Below are 22,884 nucleotides of genomic sequence, written 5' to 3'. Positions count from 1 at the left end.
TACTTTAATGCACTTTATCTGAATATCAGTAGCTCCTCATTGAACAAGCTTCAGGTTATCCAAAACATGACAGCACATCCTATTTTTAACATTCCTAAGCATGTCTCTTCCAGAGAAGGCCTTCGGGCCCTTCACTGGCTCCCACTGAGGAAGCAAGAGGAAGCATTAGAACCTTGAAAAAAAACCTTTTCTTTCATTCCTGAAGAGCTTCGCAAGTCTGTGGCCATGTCCTTGATCACATCCTGTTTAGACTACTTTAATGCACTTTATCTGAATATCAGTAGCTCCTCATTGAACAAGATTCAGGTTATCCAAAACATGACAGCACATCCTATTTTTAACATTCCTAAGCATGTCTCTTCCAGAGAAGGCCTTCGGGCCCTTCACTGGCTCCCACTGAGGAAGCAAGAGATATTTTAAAGCTCTCTGTACAGTTTTTCTCGCACTTCATAAAAAGAGGCTCGGCTTATTAGGTCATCTTTTCGGTGGTAAGTGCCCAACAGGCCACTTAGATCAGTATATAGCAGGAAGGTGGTAGTGCTGAGGTTCGGTAAAGCCAATTGGAGTAGGCGCTTCTTCTCTGTTGCTGCTGCAAAATTGTGGAATACCTTACCAGTTCACATCTCTGACATTGAGTCACTGCATGTTTTCTGTAAAAATCCTAAAACCTAGGATTTTTTCTCTTAGTTTTCCCAGCTTTGTGAGATCCACCCTTTGCGGTTAGACGTATGTCTTTAGATTGGTTTCACGCTTTGATACCCTCGGGTTTAGTGTGCTTTACAAACTTCTTTTAATTTCATTTTCCAAGAGTTGGAATCTGGTGCGCGAGGAGCTCCAATGATTTAAGTGGACTTATGGATGACACTAAGGCCTCCTTCATTTATGTGTGTGCATTCTGCACACTGGACACTGTAGGTTGCAGGAACAAGGACATCTAGGATGTGCAAGGATGTGGTAGGCGGCCCTATTTAGAGAGGGCGAACACTGCAAAATTACCTCCACACCATGTGAGAAATCTCGTATGGCGAGGGTATCATTTTTTTTTATTTTGAAAAAGAAAGTCCTGTTTTGGGATTTTGGTTTTTAAAATTAAAAAAATATTGAAAGCTTGACGTACGGCTTAATCATGTTGACAGAGCCATCCGTCAAGCTTTCAGTGCATTTACGGAAACCACCTTGACGGCTGTTTCTGTAAATGCAAGAGATGTCTGCTGTGCAGGTGGACATCTTTAACTTAGGCGGATGGAGCACCCTCGTCATGGTAGAAGTAAAGTATTCTGCCATGGCGACGGGTCTTAATTTGTCCCCCGCAAAGTATATATCAGGCCTTTAGTAAGAAGGTCTGAGAATTCATCTAATAGGTCCATATTTTCTTAGGGAGGCCTGTAGGTGAGATGCAAGGTGATGTATTGAGGTTCCAAGAGAGAGAATGTGGTGTGTGAGGACATTGAGGCCTTGTTCCTTCTTGTGTGTGCATTCTGCACACTGGATGCTGTAGGTTAGGGAACAAGGACATCTAGGATGTGCGTGTATATGGTGATAAGTTATGTTTTTGTGATGGGGAGTATGTCAAGCTTGTAATAGGTCAGCGATATCTGGGGTGTGGATTTCTGCAGAGCAAGTGTTGATGAGCATGAGTTGGTGTGTGGGTTGCTAGTTTGAGAGTGTTTGGTGGTTTTTCTGATTGGGTCTATGTGTTGGGAGGATATGGAACATGTGTTTGTTTGTTCTATGACTCATGACTATGGTCAGCGAGTGGCTACATGGTTAAGCACATGATGAGATCTCACCTATTAGGGGAAGCAGGGGTTTTGACCCAGTGCCCTTGCTTTCCCTAAAAGGGACAAACAGGTAAAATGCTTTCTTGTGTCTGTCCTTAGGCAAAACATTGAACACTCTTTGTCTGCCCTTACGTGAAGATGACTTGGCAGTGGGATGCCTTTGGGTGTTGACTGAATATCTGATTAAAAGACATTCTTCTCCCTAGGAATTAAATATTGTCATTTCACACTTTGTGACCCTTCATTTAAACCAATGCACAAATCTGGCTTGCAGCATCTATCTTTGAAACCAGCTTTCATTGAGGCTATTATCTCTCCTAGAATGGTCAGTGAATTTTAACCTGTGGTGTTGCAACATAGCAAGGTATACTTATGAACTCATCCTTCTATCCTTCACAAAGCCATCTTAGACTTTTACATTCTTTCCATAACCTATTTGTTTAGGCTGGTAAACCTCTTTATGCTTTTTGACCCTGCCTCCGGGACAGGATTTTTCTTCAGTTTTCTTGTTTTTCTAATCTATGTCTAAGGCTATCAGAGGTGTTAATTACCTATAATGCTAGCTCTCTGTTGTTGGTATTCTCTGATTCAGTTAACATCATGTCTACCTAGCTCTCTTTTGTTGGTATTCTCTGAATCAGTTAACATCCTGTCTACCCTGACGTGTTGCAAAAGCATTGTTGGATGATTGAAAAGGTGCCTGGATCCTTCTACTCTATTATCGTAAAATACACAAACTGTCTCATTGACCATGATCTGCATACCTCTTTTTCATTGGAAGCACAAACCTTCTCGCCAGTCAAAAATCCTGTAGTGAGAAAGATCAACATCTGGGGGTGGAGGCTAAGCCTTTGTCTTAATACTGCTTCTTAGATCTCTTTTTTTGTTGATCACTTAAGGTCTGGTGACAGCCGCATTGTACGGCCAGAGCTAAAAATAAAAAAAGCACTGCCTTTATTATGGTGTTCATATCTGTAAGGCTTCTGTAAGGCGTGTCAGTGGGCTTCACACCTTTTCAGTGTAGGAACCCCTCTACTAATCTATTTTAAATACTAGATAGACAGTAGTCTAGGGCAAAACACATATTCATTCTGAACGTTTTAAAGTTCTGTATCAAAAAAGTGCTGTATTTTCCTTTCATTGTACAAGGTGCTTTAAGATGATGGATGCAAAGCCCAAGACCGAAGCATACAAATAATTCTGTTATTTCTTCTATAATTCCCCACTCTAAAACAAAGTTGAACATGAATTACAACACTCAATTTGGTAATACATTGAGAGAACATGCCCCAGCATTCTGCTTCCTTCAGTCTTGTACTCTTGAAACCAGTTACCAAACTATCTTCAGCCTTTGCCAAACAGTAGACATTCTCTATCCACCCAGGCTCCAAACATTCCAACATGGCCTGCTGCCTAAACTACATTCTCTTGCCTCTGTAAATCCATTGATTCAAATGTTATCTTGTCAAAGAGCACTGGTAGCTTGACGCTACCTTGTCCATCCCTACTTCAGCTGTCACAGACATTACAGAATCCCAGCATTTCATTCGCTCCACCAAGTATTGCAGCTCAAACCTTATCCAATACATACAAAATAGGACCAGTCCCAGAACACCATAATCTTCTCGTCTCATGATCTGCTTGAGACTGATGATCAGAGAAAATAGTGCTTGGTTGGTGAGCCTCGGTCCCATCTTAGAATAGTGTAAGTATCTCTAGGAGCAGCATGCTGTTTATCAAGATCATCTACTGTTTCAACTGGCAGAAGGGCAGAAAACCTGCACACAGTCAAGCAGCTACACCTTCTGTCAAAAACACATGAGGATGACTGGTAGGAATGATGTTTCACTCATGACATGTTTGATAACACCATTGATAATATCAATGTAATATTTGCAGTAAACTTTTTGACAAAACAACGGTGCATGGCACGAGTTATAGTTACCTTAGGGCATGAGTTATAGTTACTTGAGATCACTCTAGCTATAACTGCTGAATTTCTGTTGTTTTGTATGTTTAAAATGTGAGCCTAACTAGAACATCCCTGTAACCTTTGTTTTTTTAAGTGACTGTCTATGTTTTTTTAAAAACATATATTTCCTAATTATAATGTCCCTGTAACCATTGGTTTTTTTCAGGTAATTTGTATGTTTTTTAACATTAAGTAATTTTAATTACTTTGTGTTAATCCAACCCCCGCCATGCATGGTGTGTGGGGGTTGTCTGCTGGGCCAAAATCCTATAACCCATGTTTCCACCCCCAGCCAATGCAAGAAAGAAAAGGGCTTTGTTTTTCCCTTGCTCCCAGGAGGATCCGCGGATTGGCCAAAAAAAGGGAAAAATTTTGCCCTTGAGGTGTCCCTAAGTAACCTCTCAATCTGCCCTATTGGGTCAGGATACCTGTATCCTGACGCCTTATATGTTTTTTCTTTTGATAAACCAACTTTATTGTTTTGGATGAAAACGTCACAAAATGGTGTAAACACATTAGACAAATTGAGCAATTTGCAATGGTCCCATACATTCACTTATTTATTTAAATATGCTATGAGTCATCATGTAGAAGGTCAATAGCCCATTATGGTCTCGCCCGATGATAGTACCCACACGCGATAAAATTGTATGTTAACACTTTACATTTTACATTCCCCATTGTGATCATGCAGCCCCCAACCATTTAGACCACATTTTATCAAATTTCCTTGGGCAGCCTGTCGCCTGGTACACCGGCCGTTCCATCCAGGTGCACCAATCCATTCCCTGCCTCCACTGTGATGGGAGGAGGGGTGCTCAGCGCTGATTGTGTAGCAATATCTATTTTACCTAAAAGCAGTGCTGTGCCAAAAAACATCTTTTGCGCTTGTGAGCCATAAACTCCCTCCATCACCCCCAGAAGAACTGTCAACGGGGAGGACTCAAGGGCGTGCTCCAGCACTGTGGAGAGTTCCTTCAAGCTTTGAGACCAGTAACGTGTGATAACGGGGCAGGACAAGACTACTTGAAAGAAATCGGCAGGTGATTGGGAACATCTATTACATTGTGGGTTGGCATGTAGCCCTGTTCGGTAGAGCCTGTTAGGGGTTAAGTATTTGCTGTGTAGATAGTATGTTTATATCAAGCGTAATCTTGCTGGTAAGGTGAGAGTGCATGGTGCCATCAACGCATCTCTCCAGTCATCATCTTCCATCGGCCCAATTCAGGCCTCCCAGCGGAAGCGCAAGGGCTGAAGAGATGGAGAGGCATTCAGCACTAAGGAGCGATATATTTGTGACAACCCCCGCACCCAGGGCCCCCATCATTATCTTGGCTTCCATGCAGCTGAAATCAGGTATAGAAGTGTCTTAGGGAATATGGACTGGCAGTGCATGTCTCAGCTGTAGAGATTTCTGGAATTGTGTCTTGGCCAATGCATATGTTTGCTGGAGTTTCTGAAAGGACATCGTGTGGGTGCTGTCCTAGACATCGCCGACCAATGTAAGGCCGATAGTGTCCCATTTTGAGAACCTCTCTAGGGCCGCCACATCCTGCAGCCGTGTCCCCTGCCACACCGGAGTGCACTTGGTGATCCATTTCCGCCATCCCATGTGCTTTTGGTCAGAGCACCACCGTTTAAGGACCTGGCTCATTATCTCTGGATTAGTCCTGGGGATGGAGTTCCCATTCAACATACCCATGATGCCTGAAAAACCCATCGTTGAGAGCTCTAGGCACTAGGCTGGGTCATCCCAAACCCCAGTAAGCCATTCATTAATAGTCAGAGTTCGTATCGCTAAGTGGTAGAAATACAGGTTCTTCAGGCCTATGCCGCCCTCATAAGTATCCCTCTGACATACATCCCAAGAGATGCGCTGCCTGCCATTGTGCCAAATGAATGCACAGGCAACTGCATCTATTTCTCGGAACCACTGGCGTGGGAGCTGAATGGGGAGGCTCTGAAGGATATAAAAGAATCGAGGTAGAACTAACATCTTATATAAGGCTATATGACCCATTACATTCAGAGGCAACGTTTGCCATTGCCAGAGGTCTGTCTTCACTCTCCGGAAGAGGGGGGTGACGTTTAGGGACCAAGTCATGGATGGCTCCAGAGCAGCTTTGATGCCCAGGTAAGTGAAGCTGAGGTGCCGGATAGGAATATGTGATTGCCAATCTATGGTGTCTCAGGAGCTTGTGAGAGGAATCAAGAGAGATTTTTGATGGTTCACTCAAAGGCCATAGGCCTCTTCGAAGACCTGGAGTAAATACAGGCACATGGGACCGCTTACCGCCGGGTGGGATAAATAAAGTAGCTTATTGTTGACGTAAAGAGCAATGCGGTCCTCCTCCCCCCAAGTCCATCGCCACCCAGTAAGATAAGCATCTCATAGAATTAAGGCCCATATTTATACTTTTTTAGTGCCGCATTTGCGTTATTCTTTGCTGCAAAAGCGGTGCAAACTTACAAAATACAAGTATATTTTTTAAGTTTGCGCCGCTTGTGCGTCAAAAAATGACGCAAATGCGGCACAAAAAAGTATAAATATGGGCCTAAGTGTGCTAGGGGCTCTATGGCAAGGACGGAGAGGGGACAGAGGACAGCCCTGCCGCGTCCCTCTACCTACAGAGAAGGTCTCCGACACCACTCTGTTAATGAGAACCCGGGCTGTTGGCGTTTGCTATAGAAGTTGCACCATATGACCAAAGGTGCTTCCCAATCCCATTTTCCAGAGAACTAGGCCCAGGTACCCCCAGTCCACCGTATCAAATATCTTTTTGAAGTCGTTCAGTAGTAAGGCCAAAGGAGAGGAAATGGTATGTCGGTGTGCCAAGGCCACATGCAACCTTCGTAGACATTGCAGAGTCCCACGGGTGGGCATGACTCCGCATTGATCAGAATGGACCAGGTGGTGCAAGACTGCCCTTGGGCGGGTGGCTAAAATAGTGACGTATATCTTTATCCCTCCATTGATTAGTGAAATGGGCTGGTATGCAGCATAGGACATGAATTTGGGTTGGGGTTTTGGAAGTACTGCAGTTATGGCCTGATCTAGATCACCGAGCAGAGTGCCCCTTTGTAGTGCCTGGTTATAGAGGTCGTGGAGGCGGAGTATCGATATGCCGCAAACTTTTGAGTAATATTCAGCAGAGTAACCGTCCCGGCCGAAGGTCTTAACCGGCTTCAGGGCCGTGATAGCCTCCCTGGGCGATATGGCCTCTTCCAGAGTTTGACTGATCACTGTCCGGAGGCAGGACAAGGAAATCTCATGCAAGAGTTGTGCATCCTGCTCAATGGTTGACCTGGGGACAGGTGTATATAGAGCTGCATAATATTGGGCGAAAGTAAAGGCTATGCCCTGAGGGGTGGTATGAATTTCCCCGGCTGCATCCATCACCTTGGGGATCACTCGCCCTGCCAATGGCCCTCAGGCCGGCAGGTATAATAGTTTGCTATTTTTGTCTCCCCAGCCATATATGCGCTTGGGAGGCACACCAAATCAGCTTTGCTTATTCGAGAGAGAGAACCCGGAGCACCTTCCTTTCCAACTCCAGGGCCTGCTCCCAGCCCTCCACACTCCCCTCGTCCAGCTCTTGTTCCAGCAGCAACGCCCGAGCTTCAAGTTGTGTTATGTGTGTTTGCCTCTCCTTTTCTTGTCGGCGCAGGAGAGCCTTAGCATGACCCAGGATACCGCTCATACCGTTATTTTGGACTGGACAGTACCTGCATTTTCCCAAAAGTAGTGCTCAATTGCAACTTGGAGGCCGGCGGAGTAGGATGTAGCCTGTAGAACCCAGGTATTGAGGCGCCACATTGGCCTCTGAGCAGACTCCAGGGAGCCCATAGTTATGAGTAATAGGGCATGATCAGAAATGCCCCGAGCGAGTATCTGTGCATGGGTGATCAGAGGGAGATCAGTAGCCGGCATAAGGATCATATCTATTCACGCATGTGTGTGGTGAGCCGTCGAGGTATGTGTATTGCCAGTAACGGGGTGCCAAGAGCACCACATGTCACACAAGCTCAGACTGGATAGCCATTTATTGAGAAGGGCAGATCGCCTGTGACAGATCTGAGAAGGAGGGCCAGTAATATCTAGATCCAAATCAAGGACAGCATTCATGTCGCCCCCCCTATAATGGTGGGGTCCGCAGGCATCTGAGTGAATGTGTCTGTTAGTGTGGTGAAGAATAATTGGAGCGCTGTGGGAGGGGCATATACACTGAGAAGATTGATAGGACGGCCTTCTATCATGCCCGCCAGGGCAATAAGTCTCCCATGATGGTCAGACCATGTCTGGTGCACTGCCATGGGGTAACTGCGGTGTAGGAGTATCGCAACTCCCCTGGCTCCGCATACGAATCCCGCGTGGTATACCCGATCGTATCCATATCGGGCAAGAAACAGACAAGAAGTCCCCATTAGATGTGTTTCCTGAAGGAACAGGATAGAGTGGCGAAGACACTGCGAGTGTCGCAGTACAGCCGCTCTTTTGATTTTATCGAGGAACCCGCTGACATTCCATGACATTATGGTACATGGGGCCATGGAACATGGGAAAATAAGGGTAGGGCCCAAGAGAACCCCGGATAGAGGATCCCAGAGGCCCAGTGAAAGAACATGCGATGTGGATTTGAGCATGTGCATGGGTCCCATCTGTGTATAATTGTTCAGTACCGCATGACTTCAACATTAAAAAAAAAAAACAATACCCAACTAATAATGAATTAAGGTGAACCTAACCCAACATCCCCCCTCCCCACACTTCCCTCCTCAACAGGAGAAGCATCTGTCACCCTTTATATATCGTCTAACAGTAACTCAGGAGAAATGTAAAAAGAACTAGATGGTATGGAGTGGAGGACCCCTCCAGGAAACAGGATCTCTATGGCTGTCCTACCTGTCGACCCAATCATCCACCACCTCATTGCACCATGATCAGCCAGATTTTTGGTGTTTGACCTAAGGTGGGGGTGTTCGAGCCCGCCGGACCAGACTGCAAGGCGTGCCTGTATGTTGTGAAGTAGATGGACTAGGAGAACCGGACTGGATGATTTTTATAGTCGCATGTTTTTTTTTTCCCTCAGCGGGTTGGAGTGCGGAAGCGCTTGGATCTGGTGCTCCTTCTCCCGATCACCTCAGGGCCACGGGCCGAGGTCCGGTTGGAAGGACCCGCAGTCTCAGGACATGACTGGAGTAGCCGCTCCTCTGTTGCCCATTCCCATGCAGATTCAGGGGTATCAAAGTAGTGGGCTCCTAGTCCGGACCTCACTGGAGTAGTCCAGGAAAATAAGGACGTTTGAATTTTGGAAATGTGCTCCTTCTTGCCGGCGGGCCTCTGCTAGAATACAGTCTTGATCATGGAAGTTGAGAAACCGGGCGATCAGGAGAGTCGCCGGTGGGGTGGGGGTTTGCAGTAAGTGCTCTATGGGCTTGCTCCACATTGAACCATGAGGACAGTTTATCGGAGGGTATCCATGTCTTGAGCCATGCCTCGTGGATATCACCAGCGCGGGAACCCCGGCTCCTTCCTGAAGGCCAATGAAGCGCAAATTGTTGCGTCTCGATCGATTTTCGGCATCCCCTGCCCGTCGCCGTAGTTCATGAGTGGGAGTGAGTAAGCGATTTACTTTGGCCTTTAGCTCTTGAACATCATCCTCTACTGAGGAGACACGCTCCAAGGTTTCGGTAATAAATGCTGTGGCATTTTTAAGGTCTTGTTGAATCAATGCCATGTCCACTTTCACCTCCCCGGTCTTATGCTCAACTGAAATCTGCGAAGACTGGATAGCCTATAGGATCTTAATGGTGTCTCCTGTGGTAGAGATCGCATCTTCTACGCTGTTCCCGCCCTGAGCCCCAGCCAGGGTGGTATATTTATCGATGCGGGTTTGGGAGGACGAAAGCAGCGCTTGCTACTCCTTCCCCATTGCCAAAATCATCTGAGCAGGGGATAGTTCCCACTTTGGATTCCTCCACCTGATGGGCAGGCCCGAAGGTGATTGGGGAGGGTAAAGTCTCTTGGGGTGCAATTGTGGCAACTGCACCCAACCAATCCTGTCTCCCGCTCCAGATTCCTGTATGCGGGGACCGCAACTCCTCCACCAGCACAGAGGGGCCTCGTCTGCGAGGCCCTCTGTGACCCAGGAAGGAGCAGGATCAAGGCCCCACGGGATCAGCCGATTGTTTATTATTCAGTACCTCTCCACTCCTCAATGGCCCTCCATTAACAGTCACAGCAGCCCCGGCGCAAGGCAGGAGAGGTGGGGGGGGGGGGGGGGCAGACAGTCTATGTGTACTCACTGGCCCATGAGTCTTGCAGCATGTTGTCTCCAGCAGCGTGGTCCGGCGATGCTGTATCCTTGGGTGATCACAGTCACCTCCATTGCAATCTCTCTGTCACCTGGGTTTTTCTAGCAGCTGGAGGTAATCCCAGGGCCCTTCTGCCACTGATAGTTGGGACCGCAACTCCCAATTTCAGAGCCACTGCCCAGGAATCAATTCAGCTCCAACGCGGCAGGGTGGGAGCCTTCATCATCCCCAGCCGACTGGAAGGCGCGTCCGACACCGCACCACTCAGCCTCAAGACCGGCGCGCAGCCAGTGCATCGCCTCAATCCACCAAGGTTTGTGTCTGCAGTCCCCTGTCCTCCGGGGACACGCACCGCCCACAAAGGCCCCAGCTCTCTTTCAAAGCCACGGGCACCAAGAGGCCAGTTTAGCACATGACAGGTACAAGGGGTGAAAGGCGGCCTGCCGTCAACCAGCTCTGCAGGCCGCAAACCACCTAAACGTGGTTGCGTCGTCTCTGTTGCCCTGGTGGGACGTCTGTCTCCTCCCGATGCAACGAGGGGCTTCATATCGGGCTTATGGTGTGTCACAGGCGGATTATCATCTTTTGTGCGGGTCCGGCAGGCAGTCTAACAGCATGGCTGGTGGTGGATGACAGAGGGGTCCAAAACACTCTTAGAGTGAGATCGCCATCTTGACGCCCCAAGCCACGCACCAACCTTGTATATGTTTTTTAACTGCTTTTTTCCCATCCCCAGCCAATTTGGGAAACAAAATGACAGTTACAACTTTTCTGTCAGGTTGAGGCCAATAAGTCAGGGCCTTGCTTTTCCCCCGGATTCGCAAAGGATCCCAGGAGGATTCCAGTAGATGCACAAATTTGGTTATCTCTTAATATTTCAAAAACTACAGACCAAATTTACACCAAATAACAAAAAGTACTCCTTCTGGACCAAGAGCAATCCATCCTGCCAAATTTGATGTAATTCAGTACAGCAGTTCGGGCTGTAATCGTGTCTAAAATCTCTATGCAAATTAAAATGGGAAATGCACTTTTTTGCCCCCACCTTTTTCTCGGTCCCCGCTTGATGGCTCACACCGAAACATCCGATGCACAACAAGTTTCTTCAACACACTTTTTTAGAAAGTTTTATGAAGATTTATAAAACGGTGCCAAAGATATAGGCAAGTAAAAAAAAAAAAGCTTTTTCTATGGAAACTAGGTCCTAACTATAACTACCTAATGGCGATTGCCAGTAGGTATTAAATGTATATATTCTCTTTGCTGTTTTTAATGGATTTGTTGTTTCTTTTATTTTTATTTTACTTTCTGGAGGCATGGGAGATTTTTTTTATTATTAAAATCCTCCTCATTTACTTTCCTTTCTGTGAAAGCTGTGCTTTATTTTTGATTTCAAAACCATTTCCTTGCCCCACTAACTATAAAGGATAGACCTTAGGATTTTCAGGGGAACTGGCGTCAGCTACTTATAGCACTTCAACAGTCCGGGAAGCGTAATCAGGCTGTGACACCACAAATTTAAGGTTCTTTCTTTGAAGCTTTGGCTTGCCTGAGTGCAAAGTAGTAGCCAGAAAAATAAAACAGCCTCCACTTTGGCACATAGGTGGCAGTTAATGTGCGAGTAAAAGGAGCCATGGCAGTTGTACCCCTGGGGACATTTTGCGGAAAATGGTGTAAAATGATGAATATTACTGCATTATCGTAAAGGAATGCACTACAAATTTACCAGAAGTGACTTATTTCTCTCATTCAGCCTTTCTTTCATTTTATGCTTCTTTTGTCTCTGCTTTCTATCATCTTTCTTTTGTTTTACGTGTACTTCATTCTTTCTTTCCAACTTTCTTTCTTTCTGCCTATTTTTCTCTTATTTCGTCTGTCCTTTTTTATAGCTTCCTAACCCTTTACTCTTACCATGCTCCTGTCATTCCTTCACACCTTATTTGCTTCTTTACTTTTTGAATTCCTGCCATTATTGAACTCTTTCTTTCTCTTCTGTCCTTCCGTCATCCAATGTTTCATCTCACACTTCTTTTTAATAATTATTTCATTATAGTTTCCCGCTTCCCATCTTTCTTTCCGTCCATATTTCTTTTTTATTTCTGTGTTTTTCCTTTTCCTTTCCACACTTAATGCTTTCTTTTCCTTCTTTTTACTTCCTTTTTTCTTCTTTTACATTTTTTCCTTTTTTCTCGTGTTCTTTTGCACCCTCTTTCCTTCAGGCTTCCATTTTCCTTATATTCATTATACTTTTATTTTTCCTTGGTGCTGTCTCCCTCCATTTGCCGCTAACTTATTTTTATTTTGCCATTTCAATATTTTCTCTTTCCCTCTGCAATCTTTTTAGGCCGCTTTTGGGTTTTCGGTTGGTCCTCCTCCCACAACTATCCTATTATTGTAGTTTATTCTTGCAGAATTTGTTTGTTTTTTGTTCTGTTTTGCAATGACGTTCGAGTCAGAGATGAAAGAAGGGCCATAAAATAATTTCATCTGCTCCAGTAACACCCGCGCTCAAACTGGTATGGCGGGTGGTTCACTACGCCCTTGTCTGAGTGTCTGCCTAGACTCCGTGATCGATTTCGGCTCAGCTGTCTTTTAACCAGCGCATTCCTGATGTACATCCCTGCAGTGAGGTCCAGTATGTGGGGGGGCATTCGGGGTACAGCCAGCTAACATAGGAACCTCCAGCAACAGCACATCTACCTAATGTTTTATAAGAAGCTAAAGACTTGGCAGTCTTCCAGTTAGTTTTAGTAACCTTCTCAGGTCATTTCTGTTGCCTGATACTCTGATTTAGTATTTATTTTAGCACCGCGAAGCCTTTGATGCCTCCTATCAATAGAATAAACACAGAATAATTTAAATAATTAATTCATAGATACATCAGTTTGGGTATCCGATGTTTGTCTCTAGAAGGTTTGCATCTTCTCTTTCCTCTCGCTCTTTCCTGGCAACATGTAAAACTGCTTCAATAACTCCCCTTTATAAAAAAAAATCTCTTGATCTGGCAGTCTTAGCTAACTATTGTCCTATATCTCTTCTTCTGGCTAAAGTCGCAAAATATTTGTTTTAAATGCCAACTGTCCACTTGCATTGAAGATAGTTCTCTTTTACGTTCTGAACAATCCAGGTTCTGTTCAAACTTGAGCACTGAGACAGTGCTTGGCAACTACCACAAATTACATTAGAAAGACCCTTGACGCAGGAGGATCGGCCGTGTTGATCCTCTTTGATTTGTCAGTGGCAGTCTATACTGTTTCTCACAGTCATCTTATGTAAAGGTAGTCCGAAGCAGGCATTGAAGGCACAGTTCTCAACTGCTTCACCTCATTTCTTGCTGGTCGCAACCAGATCGTTTCTGTGGCTCAGTTTTACTTGGATTTCAAAACCGACCACTTTGTTGTCTCAGAGGGCTCGCCTCTGAGCCCGTCCCTCATCAGCCTTTAAGTGTCCCCTCTAGCCAAACTCCTTGCTTTATTTGGACTTCACATTTTTGCATACTCTGGTGAACCTCAAATTGGTCTGAAATTGCAAGGTGCATCAATTTTTCTCTAGGATTGGTTTAAAACTTCCTTTTTGCTCTCATTGAATGGATGTGGTCAAATGTGTTCTGTTTAAAGTCTAACAAGACTGAGGTACTCATCTTTGACAACTCGTCAGCCTGGTCCTCCAACTGGTAGTCAGCCTCTTTGGGTACTTTCCACTTCCCCATCTCCTACTGTTTGCAATTTAGGCATCATATTTGACCTGAAGCTCACTTTTGCAGCTCATATTAACACTCTTTTGTTTACCTGCTTTCCTCTTAAAAGTTATCCACAAATAATCCCTTATCTTCCAAGGACTTCCAAATAAACCTTGATCCAGTCACTAGTTATCATCAGACTTGAATATTGCAACCAATTATGTGTTGACCTTCCTGAAGCTGTTCTGCATAAACTTCAAAAGATCCAAAACGCATGTCTCATCTTCACTTGCAATAGGTCCGCCAGAAGTTGCCCTGCCTGCCCTTCAAGCTCTTCACTGGCTTCCTATCCACAAGTAGGCCGCTTTCAAGGCCCCCTGTTTCTGTCACAGAGCACTTCAGTACTCCTCTCACAATACATTTCTTACTTCTTTTTGCAAGGAATACCCGCTCTCTAGATCCCCCTCCCTGGTAATTCCCATTCTGTCATAATTCCTATCATTAGGAAATGGCGCTTGGGCAGTCGAGCCTTTGAATTTGTTACCGCCAAATGTTGGAAGAGCCTGCCTATCTGATCCGAGCCTGATCTGTTGAAATTTCGCAAACTCTTGAAGACGCACCTGTTCAGTCTGAATTACTATCCCTGCCCTCGCTAGTAGTGCCAGGAACAGCTAGATGGGGTAAACCCGCGCAACATCATATTCAAATCAATTCAGAGAAGCAATATCCGCCCCCATATCAGGGAAGGACCTTGCTTCAGTGTCCAAAACAAATATCTGGGCCTCACATAAAGTAAAATAAAAAGAAAATATGAACACATAATTAAAAGCACATAAATTGAGACAATATTTAACAAGCCGCCATTCTAAAATTGGGTAAGCCTATGTTTACTTGCTACGGTTCCTTTTCGCTTCTCTCACTTGTACTCTCTTGACCAGTTTTACAGCCACAAATAAATCGGTGCTTATTTTCACAGATTGGCAGCAAAGGCCCAGGCGAAAACCTCCATGATGTAGCACCTGAGCTGTTACTGAGAGAGACCACCATCAGTTACCTGTGCGCGTCCAAAGAATGGCTCACTCCGGAGCAGTTCCTAGCTCAGTACAGCCAGCCAGTCCAGATCTCTGCAACATCAGGTACATTAAGCATCATTTCTGACCACTTTGAAGTTGAACGTTGCTGTGTGTGGCCTTATGACTTCAGTTACCACGTGGGCGTGCGGATCTAAATATGCAAAAAAAAAAATTCTACAGGTGCAAAGAAAACATGGTATGTGGAAATCGATTGATTCTTGGATATCGTAATTAAATGTATATTCAATAACTCAAAGAAAACAGATATAACTGTCTCTGAACAATACTCTTTAGGCAAAGCAGATCATAGATATTTCTCAAGACGTTAGGTTGATACCCTGATATGCCACTGGCCGGGGTTCCAATCCATGACTGTGCCATACCACACATACCCAAAAATGAGCTATATATATACCAAAGGTCAAAGTACCATAGTTAGGTGAATATGTCAGTGAGAATATTAACGTTTTGAGCTAAAAATAAATGCACCAGTTATAGCTAGCAGAGCTAACTATAACTTGCGCCCGCCATGCACTGCTTATGACCTCACATATTACATGTTCAATGACATCATTTATGAGATCACTGATGACATCTCAAATAACATCAATGTTGGCATTACTGATGACATCACTGTTTTTTTTAAGTGAACTTCTGAGTTTTTTTTTTTTTTTTTAAACAAAAAAAAGATTTCTATCATACCTAATTATAACGTTACTTTAACCTTTGTTTTTTTTTCAGTGAATTTCTAGGGTTTTTTAACGTAAAGTAATATTTTATTACTATACGTAAAGCCAACCCCTTGCTGCACCTGGCCATGTGGCCCCACCCTACCCGAGCCTCATGGAGCCCATTAGGCTCTGGGAACACATGGAATTATGATTTTTAAAGGGGAGAGGAGCCATGTGGCCCCCATCCAAAAGCCTTGTTAAGCCCATTAGGTCCTTGGCACCCCAGGGCCTTTTTTTCTTTTTTGAAAGGGGGTTGAGGCCAAGTGGCTCCCCTCCCCAAGCCTATTTTAGGCCCTGACAACTCGATCCTAAAAGGCTTTTGTTTTTTTTTTAAAGAGGAATGGGGCATGTGGCCCCCCTCGCCAAGCCTCATTAGGTCCAGGGGACCTCATACCCCAGGGTCTTTTTTATTGATTTTTACCAGAATTTGTAAAACAATACAAAACATTCACCTACAACCTCTGGCTGGTGAGGAACAATAGAGAGGAGGGATAGAGATAGTTAAGAAGACAGAGAGAGAAAGTATTTCACTCAGTAGGTGTCTACCGCAGTGTGGCTAGTATGCAAAATGCAATGCTAGTCTAGCTAGCGTCCTGCTGGTCTAGCCAGCATCCTGCTCCGGCGGGGAAAACAGATAGTAACATCAGTGCGCCTCGTGGCGTGCTGGTGTCACAAGCGGGCGGGTGGGGGGACGGGGTGAGACACAGAAGATCTTCCATATCTCCCGGGGTTTTTTTTAACTAAAAAAAATCGTCCGATGCATCGGAGGATTTTTTTAACCCCCTCCCTGGTGTCGCCCACTGGTCGTGACCTGCACAATGGAGATAGTGCAACGGTTAATTAATGCGTCCCAGCCACCATTTTGTTTTTAGATTCCACAGGATCACAACACTTTTTACCATTTTGTTGGGCTTAAGCTTTGGTGGGTCCCTCTGAGTCCCACCCCCCATGGGGATAGGGTTTTAGGGTATCCCCAACTCTGCCCCATTATACTACTTTTCTTTTTTTACCTCAGGACAGGGGATTAAGTCCCCGAATCCTGTAATGGTTGCCAGCAACATTTTTCTTATGTGGCTGACAGCCAGTCAGAGCACTCGCTGCCACAGGAGCAAGATGGCCAAGGGAAATAAAGCTCCCTGAGTCAATCATTACACTTGATTTTGAAATCGATGGTCTATAACAGGCTGTTGACCCTTAATTTCTCAAAAACTGCTGGACGGATTTACACCAAATCACAAAAAGCACTATCTGTGGGCCAAGGCCTAGCTTCTGCCAAATCACAGATCACCGCAAAACTTTCCATGTACAAACAAATCAAAAGTAGCACCTTTTAGGAAAGATTTGTGGAGAGTCGTTAAACAGGGCCAAAGTTATTAGCAACACAAAAAAAAGCTTTTCCTATGGAAAATTTGACCTAACTATAACTACCCAATGGTGACCGCCACTGGGTAATATATAAAACATGCTATAACTGTGAAAGACCATATGTGCATGTTCCTCATCCAAACTCCACCAAACAGAATGTGGGTGAGCCCTGAAAGGGCAAGGAATTGTGTAAAAAGAATCTCCAAGAGAAGCAGATTATTCACCAAAAATATTATTTTTAAAGTAGTGTTGTCAGACTCTGTTCGGTTGGGGCATATGGTAAGGAGAAGTTAGGGTTGTTTGCTTCTGATGTCCCAGAGTCTGTCCTACTGTGACATCCCAAACTGGGCCAAGTACAACCCCTTCAGCACTTGAATCTCAATGACAGTGTGGGCAAGTGGTCACAGAATTCTCAGGGAGGTAGTGCAGGGTGTTAACTGAGGTCACATCGATGACCCAGCTGTGTGTGGGGGTCAGGAACTCGCTACATCTGGGTCCAGTAGCTAGTTGAGGAACCTTTTATGTCCCCAAGGCTCAGATCAGGAGGCCGGCAGACTAATTCTTGGACTCACTCTGGAGTCCTGGGTTCAGGATGAAGTTGGAGGTCCAGTTCTTCCCTAGGCACGAAGGCAGTAGGCAGCAGGTCAGCATAGCAGGGCAAGAGTTCCTTTAGACCAGCAGTCCAGCAGAGTATCAGTTCTTGTAGCAGCACAGCAGTCGTTCCTGGCAGAGTATTCACAGGTCCAGAAGTGTACTGATGAGTTGATATCTGAGCTCCTTCTTTTATACCCTAGTGCACTGGTTCCGGAAGGTGAGTAAAGCTTCTAAAAAGTGCATGGAATTCCCTGCCTACCCTGCCCTGGCTCCAAGCGACAATGCAGGGTCGTTAGGCACTGTGACGGGCTGGCGCGATATGGCCTGTTCACAAACCCGACTTGTGCTGGCACTACCACAATTGCCCCGGTTCTTCCTGAAGAGGCAGCGAATCCGGAATCTCTTCCGGCAGTGAAGACGGGGCCAGGAAGTTGCAGCACAGGACAAGGGCGGCCTGAAAAACCGGCGGACAAGAGGAGAGAGGCGCGCAACGGAGGAGTGGGGAGCAGCAGCGCAGGAGGACAGAACGGCGACCACCGACGGAAGCCAGAAGGAGATGAGGAGTCGGACGGTGGAACAGACATCTCGGCATCCCAGGAGGCGTAACGGGAACCTACCCCACGCTTCAGGAGAAGCGTGGCAACCTCAGGTGCCTTCCGAGAGCAAGCAAAAGGGTGCGAGGGGGAGTGGGAGGACGGGAAGAGAAGGGAACGAGAGCCAAGGGGGAGTGGGAGGACGGGAAGAGAAGGGAACGAGAGACAAGGGGGAGTGGGAGGACGGGAAGAGAAGGGAACAAGAGACAAGGGGGAGTGGGAGGACAGGAAAATAAGGGGACAAGAAAACGGGAAAAACCCTCCACAGAAAAAGTATAAGGGACAGAGAAAACCACAATAGATAGAAATGCCCAGCAGTAGGAAAGCCAAAGGTAGTAAAGAAGACGTGGGATTGCCACTCATTAAGGCAAAAGAACCAGAGAAAAAAAAGGCAGAAGGCTAGAAAGGAAAGAAGAAAGAGGAGGGAAACACAACAGAAGCTACAAAGACAGAGAAGTACAAAAGAGGTCCAGAGAAGAGACAGTGGAGGAGAAGAAGCAAGAAAAGGACCCTACAATAGAAGGTGCTTCCAGGAAATAAGAGGGAGATACAGCAATACAGAACTCTTGATAGACGAGGTGCCAGTGAGAGATAAAAGGAAACAAAAAGACATTAGAAAGACGAGAGAGAGAGAGAAAAGCCCCTACGATACGACACAGAAGAAAGAAAAGCAGGGTAGGGAAAGAAAAGAGCCACAAGAGAAAAGAAAAGGAACTTACCGATACTTCTCTTGTTCTTTTCCTCACATGCGCTTCCTGGGAGCCCTGCAAGAGAGAAGACCTAGGAAGAGGTGAAAAGCCAGGAAAAGGAAACAAACAAAAAAAGAAAACAGCACAAGAAAGACACTTATATGACGCACCAGATAGTCCTAAAAGCCAATAAAGTACACCTAAAACCAACCAACCCTATCTCTTCGTGTCGTCCTAGACCCCGTCCGGTCACAGGCACTTTGTGTGAAGACAGAGCACAAGCTATTAAGGTGTAAGTGGGGCTGTGCCCAGCTCTGCCTCCCCACTCCCCATCTCATCCTGCTACCAGATAGCCTATTCGGGCACACCTAATCCCTCAATTGTGTCCTGTCTGGGAGGAAATCACAAAGTCTAACTGTTAATTACACCCAGTCATGCGACCCAGGCCAGGGTATAGGGATAAAAGGGGTAAGGGCAGAACAATGTCAACGTTCTAAAATTGTCATTTTTATCATTCAGATTAAAACCCGACTTTACCATTATATAGGGCTCGTCACCACTTATTTCAATGACACCAAACATAATAGAGCTACCAGCTTCCAATTGGAAATTACAGCTTGTTAAAGTAATAAGGAATCCCATTGTTATCCTATGGGAGGGGTAGGCCTCACAGTAGTCACTACCAGGACATGTAAAACTTAAAAGTACATGTCCAGCCTTTTAACTATGCAGCATTGAGCCTTATGGGCTATCTAGGGCCTACCTTTGGGGTGACCTATATGCAGTGCTTAATTTGCAAAGGAAAGAGTGCCTGTACCGAAACTCTGCTCAGAAAACGTCTGCACACAGAATAGCAAGGCTGATAGTCTTAAATTCACCTCATGCCTCTTTAATCCACTACCATATGCTCCTTGCCCCATTTATCCCACTCCTGCATGTTTCTGCTTTATTTCTTTCTGATGTTTTTTTCTGTCTTCCTTCTTGTTTTGTCTTTCCAATTTGTGTGTTTTCCCTATCTTGCGCTGAGTGAATTTATGATGTGGACAAATAAGTGCTAGTCCCCAACAATAAGTGCTGGTGGGCTCCACTGGCAACCACCGCCTCAAATTAAGCACTTCTTATCTGTAATAAAACAGGAGTTTAAGGCTTGGCAAGATGGTTTAAATGCTAAGCCAACATGGCAGTTTAAAACTACATTCAGGCTGCAGTGGCAGGCCTTGGACAAGTTTTAAAGTGCTACTTTAGTGGTGTCACAATAAGTGCTGAAAGCCCACTAGTAGCATTTAATTTAAAGGTCCTGGGTATATGGTATATCTCTCTAAAAGGGACTGTAGACGGGTCTCATCGCCCTCGTCTACAACATCGTCGGAATGGCGCCTTTCGCGTACCTCGTCCGCTTCCCTTACGCGTCTCCATGGAGACGCGTGGAGGCCGGACAAACCACCGACACCGGATTTCCGGGTCGCGGAGGTCAAGGCAAGAGAGGAGAGAGCCGCGAGGGAGGAGAGAGCCGCGAGAGAGGAGGAAGGAACCGCGAGAGAGGAGAGAGCCGCGAGAGAGGAGGAAGGAACCGCGAGAGAGGAGAGAGCCGAGAGAGGAGGAAGGAGCCGCAAGAGAGGAGAGAGCCGCGAGAGAGGAGGAAGGAACCGCGAGAGAGGAGGAAGGAACCGCGAGAGAGGAGAGAGCCGCGAGGGAGGAGAGAGCCGCGAGAGAGGAGGAAGGAACCGCGAGAGCGGAGAGAGCCACGAAAGAAGGAGACAAGCCCCGCCACGACCCAGGAGGGTCGTGGCTTAACAAGGTACGGTCCCTGTTGAAGGGACAGCTGTATACCGAGAGCAGCCCCAAGGGGAACAAAAGGGAGGGGCTGGGTAGAAAAGAGGCACCGGGGACGGAGCACGAAAATGGGACAGGCGGGCTGAGCACCAGAAGCCGGGTAGCACCACTCAACCCTAAAACCCCCTGTCACAGCCTCACAAGGGTATAGCTCTATACCTACACCCCCTAACCCACTGGCCTCAGTATTTTTCCCATTCACTGTCCCTCACTCTTACTAACCTACCCCAAGACCCCACACACAATGCCACTTACCGGTTGTCCTGTTCATGTCTTCTTCCTTTTCCGGGATCCCCGCGAGAGAGAGAGAGAGACAGAGAGGAAAAGGCGTGACCAGGAGCCCACCACAACCTAGAAGAGAAGGAACAAGACAGAACATTAAATCAAGAAGACCTACAGAAAGCAACTCCAACACTAAGGACAATGTGTACGGACAGTTCAAATATTCATACGGATCCAAATAAACACCCCCTTTTTTCCACCCATAAAACGGGTTTGAGTCCTTTGTACCGCCGAGCCTTCTACAGGGACTTACAACAAGTAAATTAACTATGCCAATTGGGTATAAGCCTATGTAACCATGTTTAAGCGAGAGAGCACAGGCTCTTTAGCACTGGTTAGCAGTGGTAATGTGCACAGAGTTCTAAGGTCAGCAAAAACAATTTCAACAGAAGGTAGTGGGAAAAAGTCAAAAATCTTTAGGGGTGACACTACAAATAGGGCCTGGTCCAACAAAATGTATTATATATATTTTAAAAATCAAGTGCCCTAAGATGCTACGTGTGAACATTACTAAAAGCAGTTTTGAGAGTATTTGTTGTAGGATTACAAACCATTTTAAATGTATTCTACCTTGAAAAGGCTTTATTGTTGAGGTACAGCATTTTCCCCTTCTTTTCTGTGCAGTTGTCCACACTTCGTTTTTCAATCATTTTGTTGTAGTTTTAAGGAAACTTTGACTCCTGAAGAGCCATAGGGGGTCATTCTAACATTGGCGGGCGGCTACCGCCGCCCACCGGACGGGAACCGCCAAGCAATAACGCGGCCCCCATTCCAACATTCCCGCTGGGCCGGCGGGCGCTAACCATGTTAGCGCCCGCCGGACCAGCGGGAATGAGGCCGCAACACAGGAGCCGGCTCCTAATGGAACCGGCGGTGTTGCGGCGGTGCGACGGGTGCAGTTGCACCCGTCGCGCATTTCACTGTCTGCCATGCAGACAGTGAAAAGCAGGCCGGGGCCCTGTCAGGGGGCCACTGCACTGCCCATGCCAGTGGCATGGGCAGTGCAGGGGCCCCCAGGGGCCCCAGGACACCCCTTACCGCCAGCCTCTTCCTGGTGGTGTGAACCGCCAGAAACAGGCTGGCAGTAAGGGGGTCATAATCCCCAGGGCAGCGCTGCCCTGGCGGATTATCACCGCCGAGGGAAAATCGGCGGGACACCGCGGTCCCCGGCGGTGCGACCACGGCTTTACCGCCGCGGTCAGAATGGGAAATGAAGCACCGCCAGCCTGTTGGCGGTGCTTCCGTCATTCTTGCCCTGGCGGTCCAAGACCGCCGGGGTCAGAATGACCCCCATAATATCCAGTAAACTTTAGTTTTCTCTCTTCCCGACAGTCCTACTTTAATACACAATTATTTTTTTTAATGTGATGTAGGAGACTCAGAGGGACAGAGAGATTACAACTAAAATTCAAAGTTGGTGCTTACTGGGCCTTCACAGAGCTCCCTCAGATCAGTCATTGTCCCAGCCTAGTAGAATTATTTGAAAGATCCCCCTCCTTCCATAGATCACTCTGAGATCCTCTGTGGTACCAGTGTGGGTTCTTCTAGACATGAACCTTCTAAGAGAGGAAATTATGACCTCTGACATGGCTTCATCATTAAGTAAACCATTGGTTTTATGTTGAATTGCTCGTTGACTCCATGTTCAACTTTGTGGGGGTTATTTACCTTTGAGTTCGTTCTCAGTGTTAAGTTAGCTCACATCGAAATATATACTTCTGATGGATACAACTACCTGTGGATTCCTCACCTAATGAATTCTCCCCATGCGCAGCATTCGACGGAAACTTGTTTCCAGCTCCGCACGTTGGCGAGGACGTCACAATTGCCCGACTCCACGCGGCTCCGCCTGACTTCATTGTGGCAATAAGAGTCCCTCGCCGGCGTGCTGACGTCAGTTCCCTTTTTTCCGTGCCTTCGATAACGGTTATTTCTCCAGCTCCTGTATCGTTTGCTGTTCAAAGGGATACTTTGTGT

General features: G+C 46.2%; 1 protein-coding gene across 1 annotated transcript in view; it reads left to right on the top strand.

Moving 5' to 3' along the window:
- The window catches only part of LOC138261081 (testis-expressed protein 47-like), a 124,218-nt gene that overhangs the window by 80,919 nt on the left and 20,415 nt on the right, over nucleotides 1–22,884 (top strand). Inside the window, exon 6 of the mRNA XM_069209709.1 lies at nucleotides 14,724–14,883. Coding sequence (XP_069065810.1) covers nucleotides 14,724–14,883 — 160 coding nt within the window. The remainder of the gene's footprint in view (nucleotides 1–14,723; nucleotides 14,884–22,884) is intronic.

The sequence above is a fragment of the Pleurodeles waltl genome, chromosome 10 (assembly GCF_031143425.1).
Source record: "Pleurodeles waltl isolate 20211129_DDA chromosome 10, aPleWal1.hap1.20221129, whole genome shotgun sequence".
Taxonomy (NCBI): Eukaryota; Metazoa; Chordata; class Amphibia; order Caudata; family Salamandridae; genus Pleurodeles; species Pleurodeles waltl.
This window is presented reverse-complemented; position numbering and strand designations above follow the sequence as displayed.